Source organism: Myzus persicae, unplaced genomic scaffold (genome assembly GCF_001856785.1).
Source record: "Myzus persicae strain clone G006 unplaced genomic scaffold, MPER_G0061.0, whole genome shotgun sequence".
NCBI lineage: Eukaryota > Metazoa > Arthropoda > Insecta > Hemiptera > Aphididae > Myzus > Myzus persicae.
In genome coordinates this window covers 298,710-322,201 of record NW_019102287.1, presented here as the reverse complement: position 1 = coordinate 322,201, position 23,492 = coordinate 298,710, and the positions used below count along the sequence as shown (strand labels likewise).

Sequence of the window (23,492 nt, the reverse complement as noted above, 5' to 3'; positions counted from 1 at the left end):
ATGATAATCATTTGAAAAATACAAAAGTTATTAACGAAATTACGTACTTACACACAAATAATTTTTTTTTAAATTTTAAGTTCAATTATTATGATCATAACAATTTTAAAATTATCATATAAATAAATTATTATATATACCTACTGATGCAGTAAACAAAATTCAATTTTGATCCCTTTGAGGTTTTTCGAATGTTTAATTAATTTTACATATTATATATTGTATACAATTTCAATTTTCAATTCATCAATAAGTCCTCCACAGAGGCGAGTATACAAACAAGACGAATTTCCACTTTCCAACTGTGCATGTCTCTGCATGTATCTTGTCTAGAAATATGATATTTTTTCTTTTATCAACTAAAATCAGTAAAATCTGGCGTAAGTAATCAACGTATACAGCAGCTGAGATTCATATCACTTGCACGCAATATTTTTAATTTTCATTGAAGTGACAGCTATTTTCCTATATAATACCAAGCATATATTTTTTCTATGGAATTCATAGAATTTATTTCGATTACAATACAATACAGAGCAAATAGAGAGTTGAGATTATAATTAATTTTTAGAACTCTTATTATTTAAAAAATGCATCTGCTGCGAACAGTGTCAACTTAAAATAAAATAATATGTTTAAAATATAGGTTTTTTTTCAATTAAAAGTAATACATAATATTCTAGTTACATTGTCAGCATAATGTTTAATTTTTAAATATATTATTTAATTTTGTTCAAACCATATTCAAATTACGTCTAATTTATCGAATGCAGTAGATAGGGGAGAGAACAAGTACGGCCATAATTTTTCAGAGTAAATCAAAATTAACAGTTTTATTAATAACCTAAATAACCTTTTTTTGATCATTTAACCCTAACCGAAAATAATCCTAGTTACGACGTTGGAATTATGGTTATGTTTAAGTATCGTTTAGATTTGCACTATGTTAGTACACCTATGAACTTTACATATCCTATTGTTTTAGAGCAGAAAAAATCAACTATATACCAATAATAACATATTATAACAAAGCCACTTCAAAAAAAATTGGTACCTACAATAATTGTGGCTAATAATGGCCATTTTTTAGACTTAGAGCAAGAATGACAACTCAAACTTATTCATTTTCTATTGGTTGGAATATCCTCTAGAGTTTAGGTGACCCTTTTTCGGTGGTTAATTTAAAAACGAAGCGTTGGACGGATAAAAATGGTATTAGTGGGCCACTGGTTGCCCACCCCTGATTTAGAGGGTTGAACAACATTTTAATTAATTTAATTTTAGGAAAAAAACATAAATGTCGTGATAATAGATATTAACATTTATCATATGCCACAAGATTGTAATTGTGAGTAATCGTATATCATGAGTAACAAACATAATAATTATTTTAATTAAAAAATTAAATATGCAAACGTGTCTGTGAGTAATGTAATATGTAAATATTATATTAGTGCAGAGTGACAGTATAAACAGATGCTGAACAAGAAGTCCCATCACTACTGTAGATTAATTAGTTTAATAAATAGTTGTAGCTATACCCAATGAAAAATATGATATACTTTCAATAATATATTATCGGAGCTAGATATAGTTAAAAACGATTTTATTCCCAAATATTTAATATATATTGTGTAAGTAGCTAGTGTTCTATAGATTCAAAATATTAACCATACAGTCTTTACACCAAATATCTAGTTTCAATAAAAACCCTAGCTATTGCAATAAAAAAACTTCATTATCCATCTAACATTTTAAGTTTCGCATTAAAACGTCTATATTCGCGTCTAGTACATCACACACGAACAATTAATTTGGATAATGCCGTATAAATAATCTAGATATTGCGCACTACTTAAATTTGTAATTTATATTACTACTGTAGTCTGCAATGAATGTAATGTTTTTATTAATGCAATTATAAATTATAAAACATTAAAAATAAGAATTACCTACGTGTTAAGCCAATACAAAAACGCAGTTGGTAAATTCGCGGGGATTTTGTAACCTCGCGTTCGTTGATGGATTGTGATCACGCGACATGGTATAGGTAAGTTGCAGTATATACATAGGTTTCGAGTTAATTCTAACACGCAAACTGTTTGCTAATTATTGAGCATTTAAATGTGCATTAATAATAAATAACAAAAAATACAATTTTAAAAAGCGGGTCACTAACGTTGCAGGTCATAAACACTATTAAACAACTTTAATAATAATCAATGGCTTTATTAAATGCAACGTATTATGTAGGTAGGCAAATAATATTACCAAGTTTTTATTCTTTAAAAATAGTAGCATTTATAACCCTTAAATTAATTGCTTAAGCGCACGTCGTATAAAAATGTTATGCCAATAATGAACATTATGCGCATAAAGATTTTTAAGTACCTACCTAATACCTACTCACGCTATAAAACTAATTTTACTGTTGTATACACAAATAAACTAAATATTATTAAGCATATCGCACCAGCTGTATAAATACACAGATAAAATTTTTTTTAATAAGAAATATACAACCTATACAAGCACAATAAGTATATATGTAAGATAGGGTACAAAAAAAACATTATTGGGGTTGCGTGATTAAGAAGCCACACATAAGTGATACTTGCATGGGACTTTTAAAACCATGACACGGATTTCCAGAAACTGAAAGGATAAGTATATGATAGCCCCTTAATGCAATGGATTTTGGTGTTTCCCTTTCGTTTACAAAAGATTGCTGCTTCTTCCTCAATATTATTTTACTGCCTAGATATTTGTCAGGATACTGAATAGAGACCAAAAAGGTTAAAATATTGTGAAATTTGATATTTTTGAATGTTTGAATTTTGTTTTTGTAGCTCATTCCTTACAAGTTGAATAACCTGACAAAAGAGCTGATTGAATGGGCATAGTGCAATTATTTACTGTTTCGTCAGTATTAAGGTTTAACTGAAAGTCTGAAACTTAACTTTTAGATTGATTGAAAACGGCAAAAAATAAGTTATATAGAAAAAATAACAGGATAACAGTCATTAAATTAAAGTTAAATTTGATACATCTTGCAGGCAATGATCGATATTATATATGAATTAAGGTCAATATAAATAAAAATCATAGAACCAAATTAAGTTTATATTCATTATATTATACATTATAATGGTTCGTTAAGAGTAGAATTGTATGAATGGGACGTTTTTTACCATAAGAAGTCGGATGGGTAGTAAAATAGTTAGTAGCTTCTGTGTTGAAGAAACATGGAAACAGATCAAGGCAAGATAAAATCATTTTTAGTGGATTGAGGACGAGGGAGTCCCTGGAGTATTCGTGAGATGATTGTTTAGATTGTTTAGAAGTTAGAATAATGAGATATCAAACAAAAACTGTTATAAAAATTAAATCCTGTGCACTATGATACAATACACTAATGAGTAATAAAATATATGGGTAGGAGATACATTACCTCTGACTTGACATGTTTTTACATGTTTTGTTGTAACTTGTAATTTAGGAAATATTATTCGATGGGACATGGAACATTTCGTTACTTTGTAATTTTGAATATTATTTACTTTACAATTCAATTTTAAAAATATTTTGATTAATTTTAAGCTATTTATACAGCACGGAACCTATCCAGAACATCCCACGGTGTGCCGGTAATGACTTTTAACTTATAAGTTATAACTGTAAATAATAGATAGTAATTTTATAATATATGCGTTCGTTCTGTTTTTTGTGAAAATTCTTTTATATAATTCAACCTATCATATAAATAATAGCAATTATTTAAATATATAATAAAATGTTTAGGCTGACAGTCGGTTTACGCTCTAAATCGTTTTTAAATTTAGATTGTTTTTTTTTATACAAAAAAATCGTGAAATAACTATCATAGCCTCTATAAATGATATTGTGTGTATAATATAGATGCATATTATAGTGTTGTATTATATTGTTTTAAAATTGTGTGAAATATTTTATTAAAAACATTTACTACAGCCATGTTATCCGCTTGTTTTTGTTTCAATTTATAATTTTGCACCGAACCAATATATTAATTATTACATGCCAATCAAATCGTAATTAGTCAGATTGTTTATTAATAATTATTTATCGGTAATAATGTATCACACTTACGAAAAATATGAAATTAAAGTAGGACATAAGACGTAAGTATAGTAGCTGGTACTATAAGTCTACAAGGTAGTGAAATTCGATGAACTGTTATAAGTAGGTAGGTAGTACTTGGGTTCCAATGAAACCGTATTCAAGGAACTCGTGCGAGCTAACAATAATGCAACATATACGACATAATACGCATTATGTAATATTTTGGAATTGAACTATTTTATTTGGAGTGAAAATTTAGGGTTTGGATACAAAGTAATCTAAATGAACGTGGTTGATTTTTTTTTGTGCGTATCATTTACAAATATTAGTCCAACTAGTTTGTGTACACATAGCCTTCTATAGACATCTTTTCAAAATAAATTAAACCCAATCCTTCAGCAGTTTAACTTTTGGTTTCTTTTCATTCAAAACCCTATAATAATGGGGTTTCAGAGTTTGAGATAAACATTGTTATTAAAACAAAATGGCTGACCGCAGCTGGTGGAAACGGAGACGGATGCATCTTATTCCGTAGCTACGACTACTATATAATATAATATAGGTACTCTTTACTCACAGCTGTAATCAAAAGAAACTTGAGACGTAAACGTCAAATGGGTGATTTTTAATAAAATGAACTCCAATGCGCTCCGACCCGGTTAAGTAAACATGCGGCTGGTTAAGATTGAAAAAACGACAAATCATGATTTCACCCTTGTACTTTTGTATTTCCTTCGTTTTTCAACTGCAACCGTTTCGGAAATGTATAGATACATTGTACGCTCTCTTTTATATAAAATAAAAAGATTAAGTGATAAAAAAACTTGTTATACATATTACATTATGCATGTCATCTGTGGTTATAATAATTATAAACTCTTAGTTTACGCATATTTTTTTAAGATGTAATATGGCGGCATTGACAATGATGTTACGTTACCTACTGGCTACTATAGTATTGGCGTTTAAATAATACAAATATAATCTGCTTGATAATTTTAAACAAAAGTAAAATCAAACGCCAACCATAATAGTCATAAAACGAGAGGGTATATTATTCGTGATCGGACTCATCATATGGGTTGAGTTTAACACAATCGTCCACAATGACTCACAGTAATTTGCTTAATGCACTGACTTTCAAACAATAATTATTGAAGCCTAACGCCAATTATTATAGAACTCTATAAAAAAACTCTATGGTTTAAGAATAAACGATGTGTTTTTATTATTATCTTAGCAGTTGCAAGACGCAAGTACCTGAAGTGCCTCTATTATAATCGAGTATAGACTGCACAACATGCACGTATATTATAATATTGGCTTCGACATAATACATTGATAGGGGTGTATATTAGAAAGTGCCAATCCAATTATTTCTATCGGACGACAACGATGACGTATTAAATAGTAGGGTTATAAAATATATCAAGTAATATACATAATTTGGCAACGAAAAAATTAGATAAAATTTAGGTTGCATATAATTTTAGAAAGGGCGCAATCTTAAAAACTACCAACTATTCGATATTAAATTCAAGTTAATATAGTATATAATAAACGTCATAAGAATATTATAATCCAATGACAAATTGGGCAATGTTATAAGTATTCCATTATGTATAAGAATTGTTTTTGACATTTTAAACAGATTCTTTAATTCTTATTTACGTCCTTTATCTTTATGGTTGAACCTCTCGACAGTAATCTCGGATTAAAACTAAGTTTATAAGGGTCATTTACCCTTCGTTTAGTTGTTACACTGTTCTATTGTTTTGTTCCAGTAGTATTTCAGCCAAAATTTACATTTCTAAAGGCAAATAAAACGGCGTAGGTATAATTAATTGATTGGTGCATTAAATCGTGTACCACATACCTACAGGGTGAATGCAGTTGCATGAATGTTGTATTCATAATTCGGGAAAGACATATTTTACTTTATAAAAAGTTAATTGTAAAATATAGAAATTAAATTTTATAACGGATAAAATGATAAATTGATTATAATTGCAAACTTTTAGAATATATCGATGAAATATAGTTTCAATTGTTTATACAATTTAGATAATAGTTTATCATAATCATAAATAAACATGCTTCAAATAATAAAAATAAATACATGATATTAAAATTAATAATAAACCAAAAATAGGTAATTTAATTAAAAATGTAGGTATATAATTAGGTATGCATAAATGTTATTTAGAAGTATTATACTGCGTGAATGCCTTTCTGTCATTATAAAACTAATTATATATTTTATTATAAACAGTCAGTCATTGTGAGTGAAATTGCGTTGAATTGTTTAATAGGTATCTGATTTTACTTTTCATTAAATTAAATTCCAATGGTTTTGGTTACTCATCGGCGTAATCGTTCTGTATATACCTATAAGAGGGGAGCTATAGTTTTAATTTAATCCTTAAGGATTTAATAAAATACAACCCTGTAAATGGTTGTGTGCGTGGAGACGGTAAACTGTCATTTTAGTTCTGCGGAGGAGGAGGTACAGCAAAAGCGGTGGTGAAATGAAAACAGAGTTTACCCTGCAGCACATCAGTGACTGTGGTGGGATGGGGAGGGTGATGGTTTTATGGCCTGGAGACTAGATAGGCTGGCTGCTTCTAGAAGCTTTTTCATCCAGATGACTTGGTTTTGGGGATCCCCTCAAAGGTCGATCAAAGGCCGGTGTCCTGTGCGCTGGTTGTTTTTCCGGTTCTGGGAAAAGCTAATAAAATGCTAATTCAGTGTTTGCCGCCCAGTAATGAAGAAGTTTTAAGCGGGCCAACCGGCAGTGGCGGTGCTACTGCCAGTTTTCCTTTCGGATCTATATATATTTTCACGTACTTATAGGGTGGGTGGATGATTGGACGCAGGGGACAGACGTCGTGCCGAATGGGGGTGTGGGTACTGGGTAGAACAGTGCAAAATGTGCTAAATTAAGAATCTCTGAACACAGCCCTTTGCTATAGACCAAATGATTTTAATTAATTGGGTTTGGTGCTGTTTATATTATACACGCCCACGCCTTTAGCTCCAGTATAATGTTTAGTTGGGAAATTCTCTTGCCACAGTATCTAACAAATGGATTTAAATATGGCAACGTCCCCGGATAAATAAAGTGGATTCTGTTTGAGCACCAACGATTTTCGGTCGAAACGCATACATATAGGTGCACTAGCTGCACTGTAGTAGAGTTCCGCAAAAGCCGTAATACGGGAGCTTGTGTGTTTATTTTGCTGATAAGCAAGGTAGGATTCATTAATTTTAGGTAAATGTAATAAATTATAACGTTATACACATCCAGGTTTCGAGTAGAGAAAAAATATAAGATGGCACCAGATGACAAAAATTCGCACAAACGTTACATCGTTGTACTACTCTGAGTACATAACGAGACGAATTGAAATAATATCTATGATTATTTTGACTTGCGAGCTTACCGCATTCAAAACACCCGATTTCCATTATATATATTGTTTAAAATTCCAAATATTGATATAAGTGGTCGTATAAAAGATATTTCTCAACGTATTATTTATAATTTTTTTTAATAAACGCTGTACAATAATGGTTTTTTCGTTTACTTCAGTTTGAGAGTAAGTACCTATTTAATGCACTGAAATATTGATGGTGATAACCTCAGCAGATAAACAACAGTTTGAACAATGATGATTTACGTCATGTTTTCTTTGTTGGACGTCAGCATATATGCGAGGGTGCCGATGCCGGTGGTCACTGATCAGTTGTCAGCAACGTTTATTTTAATGATAGAAAAGAAAAATTCAAATGACTAGCTCAATATAATCTAAAACAATATTTATGAAATGACAATAATTTTATACAATAATATAGAACAACAAAACCTCTAATATCTATTTTCTAATAATTCTTATGGTTATAATATATTAAGATGCACAATAAATTACAATACTATTATATATTATAATATATACGATTTATGTACAATATCCAATTATGTATAATAATATGTTTATACGCATAAATATATATGTAAATATAAGAGCGAATTTCGAATGCACTGGTTTTCAGTGTATAATACTGTACATTTTGAAATAATAATAAAATTAATAATAGGTATGTACTTATTTATGATTACAATATATTTTCATAAACATTACCAATTATTTGGAAACCGTAAATTTTACGAATAATAACAATAATAATAATAATATTCATATTTTACAATATGATATTATTTCTGGTGATATTTTGTATACATATAGTGTGAGAAATGCGAAAGAGGGCGTGTTTGTCTTCGGTGGGGACAGAACTGACCCGGAAATAAATTGTTCATCGCACTATAGACATTGTGATCAAGTCTTAACGATGACGATTAGTATTTAGTATTCGTTATTAAGATTTACAATTATAAGTACCTATAAAACTAAGGTCCGCGACAACGATAGTCATACATAATCACATACTCACATGGCGTTCTTATGGGTGCATAATAATAATTAGGGTTCCAGACTTAAACCAATACAAATTTTATATTTTCATGTAGGAATACTCGAATTAATTATGAAAAACAACTCTGATTAATTTATACTTTATATACGTGTTACACACTGTATAATTCTAGGGCTTACATGATGTATTTTCGAGAATTAGAACAAAAAAATATAATATAATCGATTCGGAGTTGCGTATCGTGGAATATAAAGAAAACACTAAACAGAATTGTTCAAAATACAAGGCTGCAGATGTTTTGGATCTGAAAACGAACCGCTTATACCTATTTCGATTGGTATTTTTTTCAATAATATTATTTAAATTCGTGTTAGGTATAATATAAAATATGTATGTATATTTTGACATTAACCATCGTTGTAGTTTTTTATCTTGTTTGTTTTTGATATTCTGTACATACGCATAAATAAGTGCATATTTAATAATTTATTTTGCATGTGACTTAATGAAATTATTATTATTATTATTATTGCTATTCTTGTTACGGTGGTATACCTATAGGTACATAAGAAGTATCGGGGGGGCTCTAGACCATTTGCATGCCTTTCGTGATGGACTCGACGTGCTCCTTGGCCTTGAGCCTAAGCACAGCTATGGACGATGTCCTGGGATCGGCAGTGGACACCGCTGACGATGAAGACGTGGACAGCGATGACGACGACGGTGGCGTGGCGATGGTGATCTGTTGTTGCGGTGACGGCGGTGACTTCTGTGCGGACGACGGCGGGCCACAGTGCACCACCGGTGGCGTCAGGTAGCTCGGGTAGCCCGTCTGCGGGTGCGACAGGAAACCCGGTAGCGCGGACAGCAGCGGCGGCGACAGCCACGGGTCGACGGGCAGCGCCAGGCTGGACCCGGGCATCCGGCTGAGCGAGCCGGTCATCGTCGAGTGCACGTAGTCGTTCAGGCCCAGTCTAGCCGCCTCCATCTTCTCCTGTCTGCGCCACTTGGCCCTCCGGTTCTGGAACCACACCTGCGAACACGCACACAAACGACGGACAATTTAGTATTTTGAATTCGAGTTGGTTTTTCAGACATTATTATAGTTATAACACAAGGGCAAGTACTTTGAGTTAAAGATTGAGGTATTAATGTTGTGTAGTTATCTCTTGTACACTATCTGGAGGGGACCCGCATGTTTGCATTTAGTTATACTTATAATAAGAGTAACTTTGTGTATAGGATAACGTTGAGTCCGTAAATAATAGTTATTATTGGCTATCATTAGACAGTTAACATAATAGCACAGTTTATATAATCTGCGATAATGGCATGGATGATGGATTAATTATTAGTTGTATAATATTATTCCCATTTTATTCCAAGTAGCTTTAGTAGCTCTACGGTTAGAATACTGTGCCGCTGCGTACATGTACCATAATGTATACGAGAAAATTGAGAATCATAATATGCAAATGTAGTACATATAATATATTATATTGGAACCATACTTTTATTTGTCGTGCAGTAGCCAATATAGCCAATTATAGGTACGGGGTGTACGGCTATTGCTAAATATTTAATCAAGGACACTTAAAACATAGTACGACAGTATGACACTATTATTTTTGTACGACCTACAGAAAATATAACACAGATTGCGATGCATATCAACCTATCTAACGGTGATTGGATGAGGCACGATTGAATTGGATTCTGCGTAAAATCGCATGTCATCGACTTAGTCCAATGCGACCCTATAATATATTTTTTAATATTGGATTTCCCGTGTATGAAATCGTCTGGAGCGGCGCCGTTTTCGTCGGGATGGATTCAAAGAAAAACGCGAAGCGAAAAAGCGTTATTAGTATAATGTAGGTATTCACTATTCAATATAGGTACTTACAACACATTACGTCGTGTATAGTACAGACGTGAATAGCAAAAAATAATAAATTAATATTTATAAAAAGGATTGCAAAGAGTCTGGCAAAGACATATTTGGTAGAAAAGACGCGGGTATAACGTTGTTATAAATATATCTACTGCATGTTTATATGCACACATAATACGTATAATACAATATACAAAGTATGTAATATTATATAATGAATTTCTTGACTCGTAGCAATAAGCTGGTCTCTGGGAATAGCGATAAGATCAGTGGAGTAGAGGAAGCGGAAAAATCAGGATAAAAACATGTCTCGCACCTTGCCGACAGCCCATGGGGTTCGAAAGAAAATGATTTTTATTATTATTATTGTCGTGAACGTGCAGGTTAGGACGAGGTGAAGGAAAAATAACATAAAAATGAAAGTAAACTTAATAAAGCACGGCAAGAAAAACCAGCATGACCGTCGCATGGAAAAAATAAACAAAATGTGTATACGTGTATATATATATTATATGAACAACCAGGAATGAAGAGAAATACAAAATACCTTCGGTAACTCAATTTATATCCATTTTTCTAGAGCGTAACTCGATTTACCGATTACTGGGACGTAAAACGTTCTCAATGCGACCAGCGTAAATATTATATACTTTTACCCGTTTTTATTTTTAAGGTTGAGAAGAAAATTGACGTTTACAATAAGGGCGAAAAGTCTTTGATGTTTCACGTGTACCGTATATACTATATATAGGTAAACTCGGTGCACAACATTTTTCTCATTATTCAATTCAAATTTCATAAAAAAAAAAACATTGCCATTTCGTGATTTATTAATCAAATAGCTTTTTTTCATAGAGACTGGGAATATACTTAATGTACATTGTACCTATATAGGTTTTATTCAATCACGGGCGTTGCACAAGACGACGAAAACAAATTATAATAGTCTTGGGGAAAAAAAATATTAAGTTTTCTCTCACGTCATTACGACGACCGCAGATTTAATACAATTTTGTATAAATATACCGGTAATTGTATTTATATATTTATAGGTATATACGGAAAAAAGTGGCTAGTGAGGTATAATCGGTATTTAGGATTTACATAATGAAAGGTTATTTGGTTAGGGGATGCGTTTTCGTTTCGTCTGTTCACAACGCTGACGTATCTCCAGGCAACCTACAATAGCGTTTCAACTTTTAAGTAATATAATATAGTATTAGATTAAAGATTTTTCTGTGGTAGAATGCTGCGGTAGTCTGCGTGACCAAAAAAAAACGATTAGCCGTGCACAATAATATGTGATTTTAAATACCACGATTTAAGTAGTTTGCACAACGTTTTAGTATCACAGTAAATTTAACGATTTTTTAAGGATTCGACGACAACAATGATTAGGTAGACATAGGTAATCACGATATTCCCCTCGCAGCCGCCCTCGGTATATATTTTGTTAAGTGCGTTGCATCGTATCTGCGTGCAATCATATTCGATTAGGGGGGCTTAGGGCGTTATTGGCTACTCACGATTCTGCCCTGCACGCTGCAGTGTTATTTATTTATTTTATTGAGATAAACGCCATAAGGCTCAAGCGTAGTAATAATGAATAAGACGTGACAAAAGTTAATAACGCACTAACTGCAGTTGTTGAATAAAAACATGGGTGCAGTGCTAATTAATTAAACATAACACAAAATATAGTAATTAGTAATTAATGAACTGATAACTCAAATGATTAACTAATTTAGAGAAAAAATTAATTTTTTTATGGTATTTGTTCTCATTATAAAGTAATCAGCTACTAAGCTTTTCCCTACGTAAGTACACGATTTAGAATCTTTCAATAGATCAGGCACGACGGACCCAGAGTATGGAAATAATATGGAAGTATCTATTAACTTTAACATAGGTAGTATATACGATGTCGCTTAAATTCTTTAATTTTCAATATTAGGTATTATATATTTAATTATATATTTATAAGTGATTTATTTATTGAGTAAGAAACTATGAATCATATACTATACCTACTCAATTATTTCAATTATCTCTGAAAAAATAAAGACATGTCTTTGGTTATGATATTAAGTTAAAAATATTTTGTTTGATTGATTATTTGATTTACGTTTATGATACCTATAATATATATTTTGGACACTTTTTTCAAAACACTTGTTTTTACTTTTAAGTTTTGACACAATAAATTACAATTTTGAAATAAATTAACAAACGGCACTATTGCTACAATTTCCATACGAAATTGTGTAGAGTTACCTAATTAAGAAGACAAGTATACGAACCTTTGGTAGTGCTATAATAATATGATAAATACTAAAAAGGAAATAAACGTTCAATAACAGTGTGTCATTTCGTAATTTCGTAATGTAATCAACGGCGATCGATTAATTATTACGGAAATTCATTCTCCGACTATTCGTGGTATACGATAACAACGAGCGCTAGCGAATAATAATTATTATATGTTTTTTTTTTACCAAAAAAATTGTCGCAAACATGTACACCGATGTAATACATTTTACTATACCGCATATTACAATATATATGTGCGTGGGTATACTATATAATAGGTATACGTCGACGGCAGTTGGTCGGAAAGGGTTCATCTCAGCGAGGGGCATTTGATTATGTGTGTTTTTCTCTCTTTCGTTATCTGATTTCGTTATAATAACAGAATATAATGTCACGTTAAAAGGGTCTGTCGCGATTAGGGTCGGCCAAGAGTTTTTATTAAACGAGCTTCAATATAATGGAATAAAACGCGCGACAATATAATATAATATTATTTTATAATAGCCCGTCGCCGAGTAAATACGAACACCGGTTTTTGGGCAACGTAGGGTGGAGGGTGAAAAATTGTGTTTTTTTTTTTTTTATGTATCGAGTCTACTATTAATGGGCGCGCGGAGGGTTCAAGAGTCGTCGGCGGCGGCGGCGGTACTCGAATATACGGATGAGGTACAACACAAGCACAACGCTGACGCACACATTGCAACAGCTCACACACGCGCTCGTTCAAATGTATTTTCGAGTGTATAGGTACCTCTTCAGCGCCGACACGATCTCGAAAATATTCGGAAATTCAAAACTATTAACTGTGAGTACCAACCGATGCAAAAACAAAATTTTTTTTCCTAAAAACACATCGGTACGAATTCCGTCAGGCGAAATCGTTGCGCCCTGCAATCGCTCCCCTCAAAATCCCAACCCCAAACTGTACTACTGTAACAACGTCACTATCACAGCCGCGTCACTCATCGCTATAATAATAATAATACAGACTCTCGTCGTCGAGTTCGATTATACATTATGTCTTTTACATTATACCGGACAGATATAGGTATCCTATATCGTCGAATAATATAGGTACCTCTAATACCTGGTAATCGGTGTACACGGTAACAATAACAACCGTATAAAGACGTAGTGCGTATGATATTATTTGATGTATTATTTGAGCCCCACGTGCAGTGTATTACAATATCATCAGCACGCCGATCTGCCGTTCACATTACTCACGGCCTGATCATATTATCTTATTATATGTCTTACGTGTATCTAATATTATATTATATATTTCACAGTATAATACAACACAACCGTATCACGTTACCACCTGTACGCCCATATTAGCGCCGATAGGTACACACGCCGTCGACGGCCCGTTTACGTTCGGCAAAATTCAAACCGACACCGCGAAAATACGGTTGCAGCGCTACGTTTGTTACATTATATTATTATAACCGTAAGTAATACCCGTTGTAGGCTGTAACTGTATAGAATATGGATACGAATATCTATTTGTTATTGTTGTAAGACGATTCCGCGTTCTCCCATTCCGACTAGGTATCTCTTTGCTCTCTCCCGTCGGCCTTCTCTTAGAATCGTACGACTATACTCTCCATAACTATACCCACCTATACCTGCATCGTAATAATAAAATAGGTACGTCATTTATCGCATAGGTACCAAACATTGCCTCGTATATACGCGATGGTAAAATTATTGTAGACATCACTATTATTACAATAGTAATGCAAGTAATATCGGTAAAATTAGTATGTACACACTACACAATATATTATTATATAAGAGGCGATCTTACTGACATTGAAGAGAACGCGGAAAAAAAAATGAGGGAAAATAACTATTTCTGTTTGCAGAGAAACCGGGACAAGAAATGACAGGCGCAATAAATATTGCGCTCTCGTTACGTTAAATGTGTTCGATGGTCCACCCGCAGCATAGTTAATGTACTTTTTAAAATTCAATTTATGTCGATTCGGATTTAATCATATAAGAACGATGGAAAAAAATTATTAACCGATAACCGGATGAAAAAGTCTAGATTAATGTAATTCTTTTCATATTATTTACGGATACCCGAGGTAAATGCGAAGCGGAAAAACTGGCGGTAGTTTGATAATAGTCAACCGTGGTTTTTATTATTTTTTATAATGCGAATAAAAGTCCATTATAAAATGCACTTATTTTTTTAGAAGTTAAAAATAATTACGCTTTTAAATATAAAATTTTTTTTCCACCAGTAATTTAATTAAATTTTATTGGGAAGTGTTTTTCACAACTGTATATACAATGTCCTATATATATTCTATAGGATATAGGTACACGCAGGCACCATGACATTATTACACTGACTGTTATAAAGGCATCCGGCTACACTACAGCAAAATGTTTAATATATTTAATGATACCTAATGGTTTTAAAGACTTCTTAATCAATATAGACATTGGTTTTCCTAAAATGATTATTGATGATGAAGAGTGTACTATTTTATTTGCTTATGTGAAAATGTATATAAAAATGTCACACACGGTTTAATTACAAATTTACAACAGCTCGTGCAAATTCGCACTTCAAAGCTAATATCTTGTATATAATTGTGTACCCAATTATAGCACTACGAATTATCAAGTGTTTCAATTTGATTGACATGTTAAACGCATTCATCAATAAACGTCTGGGGTTAAATGTAACGGCTAATCGAGTTTTCGGACAAAACAATTTGCCGGCCGTGAGAGAAAAACAAGCTGTCTCACAGACGAGTAAATGGTCTTAAACCCTTTTTCCAATTTTCATCCAATTGATTTCACTCACGTTGACAGACAGCTAATTTCGAGTCGTTTCAAAAACTAGTAAACGGGTGTACTTTATTTATACATAGTTACACCTAAAGTTATACCCTCCAAACAGTGGTGCTAAACAATATATATACATGTATAGGTTAGGTTAGGTATGGTTATCATATTATACAGAGTGCAAAAGAAATAGCTTCTAAATGCAACTACCAAATCGTTGTTATCAATATTAGCATTGTTTTTATACATTTATAAATAATTGACAATAACCACATAATATCTAAATTTAAAAAAAAAATTTATCCTTAAGAATATTAGGTATGCCATAACTGAGATAGTTAGTTAATTATATATTCTGTAGTCAGCTCTTTCTGATGCACTCAGTATGATAGTAATATAATATAATACTATTGTGTTGTAGTACTTATTACAACTTTGTAAAAACAATAAATTTACATTTTCAAAAGATGAATTGTGTGTTTGATGTATTGAAATATTGTTTATCTACCTATGGGTATATCTACTCTCTACATATATTATTATAATGGTACAATATCATATATTTGTATATGATATGAAATTTAAAATCTATAATTTAAAAGTTAATGTACTTATTTGAAAGGTTGATATTTAACAAAATAATATGAAATATTTTAACTATATGAAGTAATTTTAAAATGTTTATGTGTGTGGTAACTTAACCTTGGTAAATAAACATATATTTTTATGTAATTTAAATTAATAAAACATCTGTGTGGAAACTTACTCAGAATATCACTAGTTGAACTTTTTACAACATATTTACTCATGTAGTATATAGGTAATAGGTACTTGTATGTTGCGAGGACATATTAAACATATGACACACTTTCTAGTGGCTTTCTACAAGACTACTGCAGCCTTTATTATTTTATCATGGGCTGGAATAAAAGCAAAACAAATTGGAACTTAAATCCCTGCCAATAAACCTAATATTAGGAATCAAAACCCATAATTTTTTACAAAAAATATCAGATTTTACGATGATTATTCATTTTGTTTTTACCACCATGATGATCTTTTTCTAGTGCAAAGAGCCTCTTATCAAACAAATATACATTTTTTTAAATTCCTTGCAAATCATTACATTTTAATAAATTTTAATATTATTTATATTTTGTTTTGGTACATAGAATAATATATATAAGTATATTATTATTTTATGTGTGCATAAAAAATTTAACTGATACCTGCTAAAAAATAAAAACATTTTTGGAACCTTTTAATATTGGTTTTCCTTTAGTTTAATTTATATTTTTCAACATTTCCGTAAAATAGTATTATGACATTCATCGTAGATGACGATATTGTATAGATATAACCTAGTTGAATTCATACATGGTTGTATAGAAATGAAAAGTAAACTTTTTCCCAAAAATATAAATAACATTAAAGTTTTGAAACTAACATTAATTGAATTTAGTTTTGATTGCAATGTTATCAAAAACTTTTTCACAAAATTATTAAATTTGTAATGTCTATTTACTGTAAATAAAAATAATTTTCAGAATGTTATTATATTATTGTGTAATTTTCATTTATAATGCAATAAAGCCGAGGGGAAAAATAGTAATAATAATAAAATATTAATTTAACGTCGGAGCATTTGTTCATTATTTTATTCCTGTATATATTGTTTTAGTTACAGTATTATGATGATATAGTATATAGTGAAAATGCATATTACACACAATATTAAAGGCATATTTAATTTATTTTACGAGCAAACTTTTACGTTTGTCTTTGTACCTACACACGAACTGTATTCCACGGACTATATAGGTTGGTAAATATATAATATATATGTAAACATATATAGGCAGTTGCTTACGTATATTGAACTAATGAACTATATATTAAAACGACTGCAGATATAATATGAAGTTTTGCATACGCTTATGAATTATATTCGATATTGACCCTGGTGTCCCTGTATAAAGTTCGCAGCATTCAACGGGACACAGCTGACATCTATCAGAGAATTTGATCGAAAAATTGGAATGTCAACTCGGCACAATAAATAACTGCTAAAAAATATAACAGAGTTTGGTCCTGTATAACGGAGACAAACAACTGTTAACATTTAAAAAAAAACAGTGATTTATAATATGCAATAATCATTCTAATGTACGCCACACAATTTATATAATAATATATAAGAACGGAAACGAATTTGGGGGATAATAGTCTAAAAAAAAAAAAACGATTTACGGACTTGGGCGCCGAAGAAATAGCCTATACTGTAAATATATTATGATTTATAATTATTTATGCTTTTACTGCAATTAAATTCATTGGTTCTTTGTGTATAATATTTAAGCGCCAGAATTTGAACACATAACAATTTAATAATTATTACAAAAAAATTGAATTTTATCTTCTTTGTCTTAAACGTTATGCTCGGTGTTTTAAAATAGACATGTCACAATTAAACTAAAATAAATAATAAAATCGATCTTAGGTTTAGTCAGTTTAAATTTGTCAATATCTATTAATAGATATTATTAAAGCAACATCGGTTATTAAAATATAAGCTTTTTACACGAGCGGATCGAAGACTCACGATGAATTGAGTTTTCATTTTTGAATATTATTAATTATACCGTAAATATATTGTATTACACAAATAAATTAGTTTCAAATAAGTCATAGTTCTCATAGCACGATCCAAGAGAAACAAAAAGAGGTAGACCAAATTTATGTAGTAATACAAAGTGACTGGTTCTCACATATGCATATATTATGTATAATAAAATAATGAATAACAATATAATATAAAGTACAAATTAATAATTGCATAACTATATGGCTTAGTAACTAATGAGTCGTATAATAATTATGAGTTTGCACGATATCAAGCGTTCGATTAAGCGGATTATTTATTATTTTAAAATAAACGATTTCAGATTTTTATCGAAAATCTTATAGTTGTGTTATTTCTTAGTTCTTACAACTCTACGTTCAGCATATTTCATAATATTATGTGGGTATATGATACTGTAGTATAATATTTGTATACAAACGCGAACGCCGCCGTCAAAGTTCAGCTGAGAGATCGCTGAGCCCACTTCCGCCCGGCGACTACTACTTCCTATATAATACTAAATTATAATATTATACTATGTACCTAATAATAATAATAATAATAATATATTATAATCTACAACCGCCACGCTGCGACCCCCCCGCGGTGGCGGCGGACCAGTCTAATATAATGGGAATTAGTTTGTTTCTTGTTTGTTTATGTCAACTTAATAACTGCAATAAGAGCGGAGCCGCCGCCGCCGCCGCACGTGCCGTTCGCACACACTCGCCCATTCGCACACACCCGCGACCCAAATAGTGGGCGAGAGCGGTGACGTTGGCGAGTGACAAATAGCACGAAATAATGTTTTATATATATATATATAATATAATGGTACAAGCACGCAGTATAAAGTAGTAATATAATAATAATGTCAAATCCCATGGACGCCAGGGGCAATGGCTGTGATGTTTGTCGCGCGCGCGCGCCAGCAGCCCCGAGGCGATTTTGGCCGACGACGTCGAAAACGGCTCCGCTGCAGCGTTATTATTATTATTATTATTATTTTGGCGTCGCCTATTATGATGTCCCTCGTCGTCGCTGCATCGTATTCGCATAGTATATTACACGGCTGCAGGGCGTCCCAGTCGATGAGGTTTTACGCGATGATTAATATTTTTCAAATTTGATTTTCCAAACTCTCATAATGCATATTAATTATATTGTGTAATAATTTCGCTTGAAGTTTGTGAATAATAATCGAAAGTAAATACCCATTGTAAATTAAACCTAATATACAGTTTAAAACGTTGTCTGCGCGTAGACCAACGGTCCCGAACAGAATAGGAAAGACTATCGTTTTTGAAACCGCCCAAAGCGAATTAGTACAGGAGGGGGGGGCTTAAAATGGAAGCTCCTGGACAGCATGGTAGAGTGTTCAAGCAATGAGATATCGGCATCTTAAAGATTTGAGTGCAATGGCCTCTCGTTGGCACACCCTAAATACCACTGACCGAAACAATAGTTCAATATCATATAGGTATCAAACATCCAATAATAACATCTATAATATTATATTTTTATAATGATTTGTAATAACTCGTTGACGACTATGTCTATTGACGTTTGCAATTCGAACATTTTTACAAGATACGATTTAAAGAAATATTATTCAAAATATAAATTATAACTTTATAATATATGCATATACATATTATATACATATGCATACTAGGGGTATTTTAAAATATTTGGAATACTAAAAAAAGGAATAGGTCATTAGAGTAGTATTTAATTTTACTACCTATACATTTAGTATATATTGCTTAAATAGTACAACACTTGGAGTTGGTATGTAATATACCCCGAATATTCCACTCGAAAAGAGTATGAGACTGATCCCCATACATCATACGACAAATCTTTCACTCACCCCACCGATTTATCCGACACCGGGACTCAATTTAATATATATAAACGTATAGTATACATACAACATATAATATGTGTACTGTCACACGAGTACGTCAGATGTTTTCTGTTTTTTTTTCTCGTTCACGTCCCCCTTCGTCACACGCGTAAAATAAACACCAAAACAATGTATACATATATATATATATATATGCATTATAACTAATATAATGTAGACGCGATACGCGAGTGTACAAAGTATTTCCATTGATTGCAGACATAGTTGCTTCGTATACTACATATATTATATATATAGTCAATGATATTGGGTAGGTATAATGGGTGTACTTATAGAATATGATGTATACAGTCAGCCGCCGGACGAAAATCACTGCGACCGACCGCCGTCCGTTTTAATATAATAATATTATATCGTTTTTACGCCGAAGCCCCACCGCCGCCCTACTATAGGGCCACGCGCAATTATTATTGTGGACTGCAGTGCGTTTAATTAACGTAATATTGTATCCGCCGAGACGCGTGTTTATATTATATAAATTAAGTTGGAATTATATTACTCGAGCGAACGTTATTTGATTTCGATCAAACGCCGTACGTCGTGTTTACTTTTGATAATCATATTATTATTATTATTATTATTATTATTATTATTATGTCATTATATTATGCACAATAAACATCATGCCGTAATATATTATTATTATGGACGTATTAAAGTAAGTTGTCATAGTTTAAATTCTTCTTTGTTGTTGTTTTATTTTTTTAATGTATAGGTCTTGAAATTTAAAAAAAATATTTGCGTCGACTATACTTAAGCTAAGGTTATTACTTATTAGCATTACATATTTACATTTGTATACAAATTACTTAAAATATAAAAAAGAGAAGACAAACAATCGCAGTTTTAGATTAAATACTAAGATATATTTATGTATCATAATGAATATAGTATATTGCAATAATTGTTGGCTATATTAAATTAAATTTTGTGTTTTTTATAACATCTATCAATGTATCATTGTGAAAGTGCAAATTATTATTATTGATTATTTTATATTAAATATTTAAGCATTTTGTAAGTGTCCATGCACCCTTATATTTATTTGTAAAAGTAAGTACTCACGTATGTATAATATGTATACCAAAAATATAAGCAAATTAATTTGTCTGGTGTATAGTTTTATTTGACAGAAAAAAAATCTTTGCTATAAAAGATTAGGTACCTATTCAAATCGTTGTCATTTTAATTGCATTTTGGTTTGAACAATCCGTATTACTGATGTTAGTACAATGCATATATACATTTCAAGCTACTCCAGAACAAAGATAATATGTCGGTAATAAAAAAATGGGTTATTATTATTATAATTCACTATTCAGTATTTCTTTGAAGCACAATTTAATATTTATTGCTTCTGTTTAAAATCGTGCACTATCGTCTATCTATAAGATAAAATGACTATAAACTAGTAATCACTAATGTGATGGATGACCAACCATTTGATTATTATCGCTTTAGCTTATCATAATTGTCTATACCATATACATAATCAAATAAACCATATTAATAAATTCTTGGATTTTTTATGTTTAAATTAATTATATTTAAAAAAAGTTAATAAGGCGTATATATTATACTATACATGACGTATTGTTGTATAATATAGTATTTCAAAATTAAATTTTATTAGATATTGTCATAAAATAAATGGTAGTTTGTTCGGTTGAATTGATAAATTATTTCTAATTAATAATAATTGTTACTCCTTCGGAGAAATGAACATTTCATTAAAATACACATTGCATATTATATTTGGGTATATTGATGTTAAATTGTGTTGACCGAATACTAATACAATTTAATAACACTACAAACGAGCTTTCATATTGTATAAAATATATACGGTTGTATAGGTATGCCTATAAATACACTCGTTACGTGTTATAATAACGGAGTAAAATGTAAATTCAATTTATGCCAGTCAAAAAGGGTCAATAAATCCATTTTACTGTTTATAGGCGATAAACGAATTTCTGAAAATGTACCTATATATTATATTTTTAAAAAATGGTCACAACGCTATTACAACAAAAACCATACACATAATTAATATATACAACGATTGCGGCCTACGAACAAAGGCAATTATAACATACGCAAAATCGAATTAACATGTAACGTAACGACTAACGATGTAAAATATTTATACGTATATATGTATTATACCTATATAAAATTGTATATCCGTGTAGACAGTGGTAGTGCTGTATGGGGAAGTGATGGGGATGATAGAGACGGGATGAAGAAAAACTACACGAAATTCAGTAGTTACCTGGTACATAATATATTATATAATATTATGATCCAGCGTGTGTGTCTCAACAAACCAAGGGGAAGGGGTGTATGCCCGGGAGGGGTGGGTGGACGGACGGGTTAGTGTGTGTGTGTGTGTTTGAGAGGGGGTAGATCGAACGTGGTAGGGGTGCTGCTCCACAGTTTTCACTCGGGTCCCCGCGGGGCGTCTGTGTGCGCGCCGGAGGTTGTTTTTCCCCCACTGCCGCCCGTTGCCCACAAACGCAAATTGCTTGTTAATCTGCCATTCATGTCCCGGGAAATGCAATTCGGATCCTCCCCCAGGATATATCCATCCCTCATCTCAGTCTCCGAACTCCCTCCCCGCTCTTAAACCCCTTACCCCCGTCATCCCTCGACCTGCACCCCGCGTCGTCAACAGCTCTATCGTACGAGTTTAACGTCCGCGTATAACGATTCCCATTCAACGCGCGCGACGACAGTTATACTACTCACTGCTCACACACACACACACACACACACACACACACACACACACACACACACAAATAATATGTGCGTTTATATATTATGGCAGTTGTTGTCATCGTTGTTATTATTGTGTATATAAATATAATAGATACATGCAAGCACTTTTCGGAATTTTTTTTTTTTGAATTATGTTCTATACTTCGGTCGCTTTCCGGTTCTGTCGTTCCCCGTCTCCCCTCTTTGTTTATAATGGGTACATTTTATTATAGGTGTAGTAATATATCGTTTTAAAAACGAACGTAATCAAATGGTTGTACAATCTACAACCTATATAGTATATTAGCTATGTATTAGTATAGGTAGGTATAAGTATTTTATTTGCACTGCACGGTTAGTTTAAACTTAAAAGCAGCCCTGACCGTACAATACACCTCGCGAGCATATGGCACACACACATTTATTGTACACGTTTCTTGCGTAAGAACAAATCTCCGTATAGTTATATTACACTTTACAATATATAATAAATATATCTATCATAAATAAATCGATGCTTATAAATGTCTAAATACTATTTTATTTGTTATTGTTAGGTATATAGTTAAATAATATAATAAAATATTTGTCGCACGTATCAAAACAAAGGGGACCTACTGATCGATAGT

At 31.7% G+C, this 23,492-nt stretch overlaps 1 protein-coding gene across 1 annotated transcript in view; it reads right to left on the bottom strand.

Annotated features, from left to right (window-relative positions):
* Positions 1 to 8,322: 8,322 nt before the first annotated feature.
* LOC111031742 (retinal homeobox protein Rx1-like) overlaps positions 8,323 to 23,492 on the bottom strand; it is a 46,022-nt gene continuing 30,852 nt past the window's right edge. Inside the window, exon 3 of the mRNA XM_022311811.1 lies at positions 8,323 to 9,568. Coding sequence (XP_022167503.1) covers positions 9,122 to 9,568 — 447 coding nt within the window. The 3' untranslated portion in view covers positions 8,323 to 9,121. The remainder of the gene's footprint in view (positions 9,569 to 23,492) is intronic.